This window comes from Stegastes partitus, unplaced genomic scaffold, assembly GCF_000690725.1.
Source record: "Stegastes partitus isolate 25-593 unplaced genomic scaffold, Stegastes_partitus-1.0.2 Scaffold459, whole genome shotgun sequence".
Lineage (NCBI taxonomy): Eukaryota > Metazoa > Chordata > Actinopteri > Pomacentridae > Stegastes > Stegastes partitus.
The window spans coordinates 320358-328844 of NW_007578190.1; the positions used below are offsets into that span (position 1 = coordinate 320358).

The window sequence follows — 8487 nt, forward strand, 5'->3', positions numbered from 1 at the left end:
CCAAAAGGAGAGGAAGCCCAAACATCTCTGCACCCGTACAAATGTGCAGTAACGCCATCCCATGCGTGGTTTGGTGTGCAGACATTAGGACACAGAGAAACAGCTCCCGAATCAATGCTTTTACTGGTTAGTTTCCAGTGAAACGTGCCTTCTGCACCAGTTGAAAACAAACTAAAGTGTATTTTAATACATCAGCATTGTTCATCTTCTGTCTGACGAGCACCGTGTAGCACAGACAGCGACAGTCAGACGACACCCACAGAACACTGTTTGGAGTTCAGACAATAACAGCTGAGCTCCTGGACGTTTTCCATCGTTCCTGCATACAGTCTGACTCCGAGCTCCAACAACAGCCTCACATCAGTTCTACAGGTTCATGCAGTTTCTGTTCCATGTCACCATAACATAGCAGAAGACGGCCGAATCAGGAGAAATATTACAACAGGTGATGGTAGAGGAGACCGTTTACTGAAGCGCAACATTTCTTTTGTGCTTTCCACTAGTCAGAAATAATATATACAACTACAGAACAAACACCCCAGTGTACATGTACTTTTACCTCCAGTCAAATCTGCTCTAAACAAACAAACAAACAAAAAAAACTGGCAATAAAGAAAATAAATAGTCTCTAAATATCTGTTAATAAATAAATAAAACGTGATTCAGGTGTATAAAGTGTGTCCTGCCAGCGTGCATGAAGCTGTTGGTTCTCCAGTGTCCACTTACATCGACGTGCCGAAGACCCTCGAAACCAAACCTACACCAACTGTTAAGCTAATTATCTTAAACTCCTGAGTCCTTCCCGATTACGCCACTACGGTTCTTCATCCTCTTACAACATTCCAACATTTCTGATTACACAACCCATTTTCAAACATCATCAGCTGTTCTCCAGCTCACAGACAAAACCCCGCGTAGCCCCGACAGCCAATAATCACAGGGTGAACGTTACACAAGCACGGAGGCAGGACGTAATACTGGTGGATCTGGAGGTCAAGCTGCTCAAATGTTGTTGTTTTTTTTTAAATTTCAGTGAAATTATTTCCAGGTAGAATACTCTTTAGTCATCTGTAGCTTTCTGGAATGCATCAAATATCATAAAAGGTGCTTAATATAACGAGGACGGAATAAAAGCAACAGTGCAGACTGACAGAAGCAAACACAGCGTGTCTAAGAAGCTCAAACGTTCTCAGAGCATCTACGCCCTCTGAATAGTTTTATAGCAAAGCAACCTCAAACTTTCGACTTAATCAAGCCTTTCACAGATCAAGTCCCAGGATGATGAAGAGCAATCATTTGGCAGAACTCTGGGAATCCCTGACTGGATGTCTGTTCTCGCTCAGGTCCTCTTTGGTCCTTTGGATGCAGGTGAAGATCTCCTTGAAGAGAGTCTTGTACTCCGGCTGCTGGCCGTCCTCCAAAACCGCTGGCAGGTCCGACAGGGCAGCTGAGCTGGACAGGCGGCGGCGGGTCCGGCTGCTCGCAGAGGTGCTGCTGGACGTCTGGACGGCTTTATGGCTGAGTCCGTCTGCTGCCTGCTGGCACCGCTGCAGCAGCTCATCGTATTTCACCTGGACAGCACACAAGCATTCCTCTTACAACTCTGACATGGTTCACATTCTGCAACAAACCTTCCACCTGACAAAGAGGAACACTGGAACGCTTTGTGTCAATCATGAGTACGTGTGTGTGGAACACGCCACCTGCAGCGCGCTGTACTGAGCGTCCACCTCGTTGAGCAGAGAGATGCCCCTCTGCTTCACCGCCTCCGCTCGCCTGACGCACAGCAGCTCGTGACCGCGGCGAATCTCATCTGGGTTCGTTGCTTTCAGAACGCTGTCGCTGTTACACCTCTGTCGGCTGGATCTGCTCTGATTCTCCACCTTTTCTACGTTCTCCTCCGCCTCACTCTGCCCTGGGCCGGACCTTTCCTCAGAGCCAAAGAACACCGTGTCGGGCACCAGGAGCTGCTCCGGTCTTCTGACGCTGGTGAGAGCAGAGTTGAACAGACACATGAGCATGTGACAGGCTACACACTTGTGCTGTAAATCAAATGTTCTTTCACTGAGTGCACATCAGAATCTAGTCCACCCATCAGTCACCTGTTAGCACAGTCAGCGCGCCACAGAAGCCTCAGCTGCTCCACCTCGGCCTCCAGCTCATGCTGCCTGACCCGGCAGCCCACCAGCAGGGCCAGACGCTGCTCCAGACTCCTGTTCTCTGTGGCGGTCAGCTCGATCTCCTGCTCGGCAGCCTCCCTGCGGCTCCGCTCCACGGCGATCTGGCCCTGGAGGGTCTGGACGGAGCGCTGCAGGGCCTGGTTCTCCTGCTCGGGGTCCGGATTTCTGTCTGTGTCACAGAAGGAGCTCTGAGGCGACCAGAGTCCGTCGAAGCGCTGGTTATCGTGGGCTGGATACCTGAAGCAGGAACATTTGTTCAGTGAATCATTTCCTCACACTGAGATCTTATAATAACAGTAACGACATATTATTTATTGATGACTTGTAATCCCTTCATTCCATGAGCTCCTGTAGGTTGTGTGGTGTTGGTGTCTCCTGTTCTGCACTAAAACACTGAGTCGCATTCTTCGTATGTGAAACCTCCTTGACTACAAAACTGTTTCTGATTCAGATATCTGACAAACTTTTAATTTCACTTATAGAACCTCTAGAAACAGTGTCCTCTAAATCTTTTTTTTTTTTTTTTTAGAAAAAGCTCTGAGCTAAATTATTACTGTGGACTTGCAGCACTTAAGCTTCTCTAGCAGCAGGGACTACTTTGAGGATTTTTATTGCCCAGCCTTCTTTTTGGAGGTTATTGGGTCCCTGCGCAGTCTGAGAGGCAGACACTACAGAAAGTACTTTGCCTCCTCTGCATTTTTTCAGGTAAATAGAAGTCTTCTGGGCCGATCCGACATCATCCTGTCAGCTGTGAGTTGTTTTGTGGCCAGCTGGACCTTTACTGCTTCTCCTGCTCTCTCTCCCCACATGAGTCCACATGCCTCCCCAAAGCAATGCTAAAGAAAGCTCATAATCTGTTTTTATTCCAGCCATAATGTGTCCTAAAAAGACTGAAGATAACTCCTGTAAAGACGACGCTCTTGGTAGAAAATATGAAAAAGCGACATTATCGTGGAGCAAAGGTCTGGACTATAGTGTTAAAGCATTCAAACAGCATTTTATTACCTTTGATATTCTCACGACCTGTCATTGTTTCTCCGCACACCTACACGTCTCATTTCTGTATACATAAAAATGATCACATTTCACACCTTTCCTGCTAAATGCATTGTTTTGTTCTACACTGCACACGTTCCACTTGATATTGTTGATGCATTTTGTTTGAAGGGGGCCAGTGGGATCACAGATGTGTTGTGTAAGATCTTAGGGTAACAATTTTCCCCACAACACGTCAAATAAGCGACACGAAATCCAGCGAACCAAAGCAGCATTTGTGTGTCTGCACTGGCGCGCTGCTGACAATAGGGAAGGATTAACAGCCGTCGTCTGTGGATTATGTCTAAAGTAAGCGCTCTGGTCCCGTCTGGGTTTGGGTGACCTGCAGACGTCGTCAGTACACGAGGGTGGGTAGGAAGCAGAAAACAGACCGAAGCTCTCGGTGTTAAGATGCTTCCAGCTGCCCTCATGTGTGTGTTGGCTCATCCTCATTTTACTTCAGTGAAAAACAACGATGCTGAACGGTGAATGTTAAAACTTTAGAAGGTATCTCAGTGTGTCTTCCTATCTGCAGTCTAACACACAACTTCCTGTCTGAAAATAGCGCCTCTGTCACATCCTGAAGTTCTTCCAGCAGGATGTGAGTGGTGAAGCACTACCTGTCATGCTGCAGGTCGTACAGCTCCTTGAGGCAGGACACGCTCTGTGCTCCGAGGTTGCGTCGCTGCTCGGCCAGATCTCTCTTGTTTCGCTCTGCCTGGGCAGTCTTTAGCTCCTCCACCTGGATCTGCAGCTCCTCCATGTGGCTCTGAAGCCCATCGATGGTTTCTGTAAGACTAAAGGGGAACACGGTCCTGTCTTTGAACATTCAGCCTGAGTGGAGAATTATGTGAAACATCATTTTAAAGGAAAATGAACAGATTCACAGCTGGTGCGCTGACCTGTGGATCTTCTGCTGGGCCAGGCGGCTGTCCTGCACTAGTCTCCGGTTGCTTTGCTCCAGATCCCTGGCGGCCACGTCCAGCTGCTCGTACACTTTGGCATGCTGGTCGTTCATCTGACGCAGCAGGTCCACCTGTTTGGTCAAGTACTGGTGCACAAGAGAGGGACGTGATGAAGATTTCATTCTGATATAAGCAGTAAAAAAAAAAAAAACAATCATCAGATTAACCTACAAAATTAATAACTGGTTGTTGCCCTACCCATGAGTTTAGAGATGCCTCGACTAGTATAAAACTTAATTGTATTTTAATATCAAACACATGCTTGAAAGATCAAAATGCAGAGCAGCAACATCAAACCACACGTGAGGGTTTTTAGGATCTTAAGAGCAACTGCAGGATAAAAACTAAGGAGAAATAATAACCCTGACCGATGCATTTTAACAGGCTTCGTCAGAGGGAGCTGCCAGCTGAGGCCCTGGACAAGGACTCTACACTGTGGCAGGGAACGATAGCATGAGGCTGCTGCTTGTATTTGCACAGTGGACAAGAATGTATTAATTCAATTCAATTCAATTCAATTTTATTTGTATAGCGCATATTTACAACAACAGTCATCTCATAGCGCTTCACAAAGGCAGAAACAGAAACACCCAACAATCCAAAACATTTGGATTCCCTATAAGCTTCAGCAGTCCGCAACAGTGGGAAGGAACCGAAATTGTCTGCTACAACCTGGTAAACAGGTCCATTTATTTCAAACTCACCGCCTTCAACTCAGCCTCAGTTTGACTTGTTGCACTGAACTCATTGCATCAACTGGATCAGGTTTCTCTAAATGAAACCGGCCGTTTCTGTGGACTGCATCACACTCAGGTGAACCACTGCACAAAGATGTGGGTCAGAGAGATGTATTGGGATTACCATATCACCCTCAATAAATCCTCCAGCTACAGCCATCTCACTGCTGTAAACAAATTAAGGCTCTTATGTGTGCTGACCTGCTGAGTGTCGTGTCCTCCAACTCAAACAGATCAGCACAGTCGCCAAAATGTCTTGGCACCGACACAGAAAGCCTAATTGTGCGTATTTGCAAGCTTAACCTGAAAACCTGCAAATAAACCAAAATATATCCTCTGCTGTATTAAGGTAATCAAAAACAAACAAGGAGACTCTGGAACAACGCCCAAGTGAAACGGTGGCAAATAATCTGGGGAACGTTTTCCCATCATTAGATAAAGAAGTGTGCCAGGAGGATGGACTGTGCCAAAGGATCAGTGGGTCAAACTGGTCAGGATTAGATTTTACGCCTTCCTGTTTTCCATTGAGAGAAAGTCACGATGAAACTTTCTTTCCAGTGAAGCAGCTTTTCAGATCTCTCAGCGTGGACTTTCTGTGTTTCTAATCCAGACTCCTTCACACCGAAGCATCCACAGGTGGGACTGTGGGCAGCGGAGGGCGTACCGACCAGACAGGCCAACACTAAAACGAGTTTATTACCGCTGGAGCCAGAAGAACTCTGCTCAGTTCCCTCCTAACATTTATCACCTCGATCTCCTGCAGCTGGTCCTCGTTGGTGGAGTACATCTGCTGCAGGGCCTGCTCCAGGTCATGGTTCCTGTCGAGGAGGGTTTTCCCCAGCTCCGCTGCCAGATGGAGATCTGCCCAGAGCAAAGTAAAACATGTAAACGCAAGACATGGGGCAGCTGCAATGCCCAAACACAGGCAACTGATAGAAGCAGATATGTGTAAAACATGTAAACACAGACTCGCATCAGTGCCGCTCTCACACCAACACACAGCTGACTGTCTCACACGTTCAGCATTTGGCACTGGTGAATCACAGAGGAATCTAAGGCACGCCTCGTGACCCTTTTCCCCTCGGCTAAAATCACTACTTGAAGTGAAGCAGGTCTTACAAGGAACTACGAAGTGCAGTGAGTAAAAACCAAGTAAACCCAACAGTGTGCAATCTGACCAACAGGCAGCGGCTGAATAACAACCTGTGTCCTACTGTGGAGGCGAAGGAGAGAACCATGGCTCAGAAACTGTTATCCGGAGGGGAAAATACCTCACATCACTTCCTAAACCCACTTGTCTGACAGCTGCGTGCTTCTAGTTTTTTTCAGCTCCACTGAGGAATGCGACAGGAAGTCATTCCTGGCTTCGCTCTGTTTATCAAACCAGGTCTGCTGGTGAAGCTCCGACAGCTTGTTACAGCAACACATTAATCTTTCCAGTAATAATTCTTTTCTTTAAACTAAAACAGTCATAAAAATACTCGCATGTAAGAACGGTGAGCCAGAAAATGGTTCTCATTGTTGCTTAAAGGAGTTTTAAAATGATTAAAATAAAGCAGACTCTTTTTGTGCTAATCAATTGATTAGTAAATTGAAAACTGATCAGTTTTCTTGCCCTGTTCAGACACATGAGACAAACATCAGCCCACAGCGTGTGTGTCTGCAGTTATTCCACAGCTGTGTGTTGTGCCACACCCCTGCTTGTAAGTGTATAACAACATATATCATGCATTTGAACTTTATTTTAAACTGCAGCACATTGCGTACACTTCATCCTACGTATGACTGAGAGACGTTTTTGCTTCTTACGTACTTTATTTGTGTGGTGATTTACGTGCCTTGCTTTAGCTGCTTTTTAACTTGAGCATGAACAAAGGAGTCTATCTATACATATCTGCCTATTTCTAATCCTCCTCTGTGGACTTAGCAGCACAAACGAGCTTAACGACAAACAGCGACAACAATGAACACAGGAGCTGGGACAGCCTCAGGAAAGCTCTCAGGATATTTCACAATTTAGCCCATGATCAGTGTGATTGTGTGTCCTCACAATAATCAGCATAGTCTTCAGATTCACTCAGTCTGTTGTCAGGGCGTGTGTCATGTCACCAGCGTAGAGGCTCCTTCTGTTTTCCTTTTTTAGCTCCTCCAATGCAATAACATTTTTTAAAACGTGTTTTTCTTCCTATAACTCGTTAGGTGCTAAAACATCACAAAACACTTTATCTCCATATAACTTAACAACAAAATGAAAAAGAAAACTGAGTTGTCTCTTTACAGACCGCTGTTCCAGATCTAAAGCAAAATAGAACTGTTCTCATGTGCAATAACATCATGTCAGTCTTTTCTTAGTGTTCTGCAATAATAGAAATTATCCATCATGTCATATCTGCACATATGTACATTTATCAGGCTTTGGACATAGTCTTTATTAAAATTTTAATGTCTATTTTTTTTGTGTGTGTTTTTATTCTTATTGTATTTTTCTAATTCTTGTCCTTTTTCCTCCTCCAGCTGCTGTAACATGCACATTTCCCCTGTGAGGGATCCATAAAGTTGATCTTAGCTTAGAACAAACTGAAGAGCAACTGCACTACTCTGAGTTTTACTCGTTAAAAGCAGAGCTGCTGTAAGTCAGCAGATGATCAGCTGGAGTCTCCCCACAGCTCAGGGTGCGACCACCCAGCTGAGCAGCTCCTACCGTGTTCCAGGTCCTGCTGGTCGAACCAGTTCTGCCCATTCTTCTCAAACTCTTCCTCCAGAATGACGTCGGTCAACATTGTCAGAGCCCGACGCACCGGTGTGTTCAGTGCAGCAGCTTCAGGTGTGAGTGTACAAACTACATCCTGCCGGCGTGAGACGCTTTAAGGCTGTTGTCTACAGCAACGTGGCAAATCTCTACTACAGCCCCGCATCCGGTAGGAGGCAGAAATACGATGTCGGAGAACCGCTCACTTATGAGTTAAAGTCACCATAAAAACTCTCTGCGTCATTAAACTAACATTTACCGTCACTCAGAGTAAAATAAAGTCAACTGAAGCGACTTCTAATTAAATATTTAAAAAATAAAAAAAAGTCGAAAAACTTCCTGCTTTCATGACAGGCGTCGACCAATTAAATTGAAGCGATGAACTCTTCTGGCCAATCAGATGTTTGTTATTTATCTTTAAGCCCCGCCCCCATCGCAGGCACAGAATTCGAGTTTGACAAGACACCAGAACAGATATTTGAATTTGTGAATGTGAGACAGCTGGAACTGAACCCGTCTCAGTACTGAAAGCTTTTTCCTCCTCTGGAATATCGACCTGTTCCCTACATTTGCAGTAATTATCTGCGATGCTGAGCAACCAGAGCAGCAGCGCCAAATAGGAATTGCACTTGTCGCCTGTTGTTGCTGCAGCTGCTCAGACCGACAGGTAACCTGTCAGAGCTGCCATGGCCTTGGAGGAGAAAGCCACCTCAGGTGTGCATCCTGGAAGACTGACTGGGGCCCGATACCTGGTGAGCTTTGGGGTGAACCCTGCAGCACTGGCTTATGCCATGACCACCCTGGGGGCTGGCATGATCAAC

The 8487-nt window shown here is 46.0% G+C and overlaps 1 protein-coding gene across 1 annotated transcript; it reads right to left on the reverse strand.

Annotated features, from left to right (window-relative positions):
• Positions 1-104: 104 nt before the first annotated feature.
• On the reverse strand, positions 105-7777 carry cdr2a (cerebellar degeneration-related protein 2a). The gene is made up of 7 exons (XM_008286572.1): positions 7619-7777; positions 5666-5778; positions 4118-4266; positions 3836-4012; positions 2103-2417; positions 1704-1986; positions 105-1571 (listed from the first exon to the last, which is right to left on the reverse strand). The coding sequence occupies exons 1-7, from the start codon at positions 7695-7697 to the stop codon at positions 1293-1295; spliced, it is 1395 nt and encodes a 464-aa protein (XP_008284794.1). The 5' UTR covers positions 7698-7777; the 3' UTR covers positions 105-1292.
• Positions 7778-8487: the final 710 nt, after the last annotated feature.

Bases quoted from the DNA above. Each gene is read 5' to 3' on its own strand.
- cdr2a (XM_008286572.1), bottom strand. From the start codon at position 7,697: ATGTTGACCGACGTCATTCTGGAGGAAGAGTTTGAGAAGAATGGGCAG. The intron at 2,418-3,835 runs GTAGTGCTTCAC...TTCCTGCTTCAG, and splicing joins TACGACCTGCAGCATGACAG to GTATCCAGCCCACGATAACC. The intron at 1,572-1,703 runs GTGGCGTGTTCC...TGTGCTGTCCAG, and splicing joins CTCAGTACAGCGCGCTGCAG to GTGAAATACGATGAGCTGCT.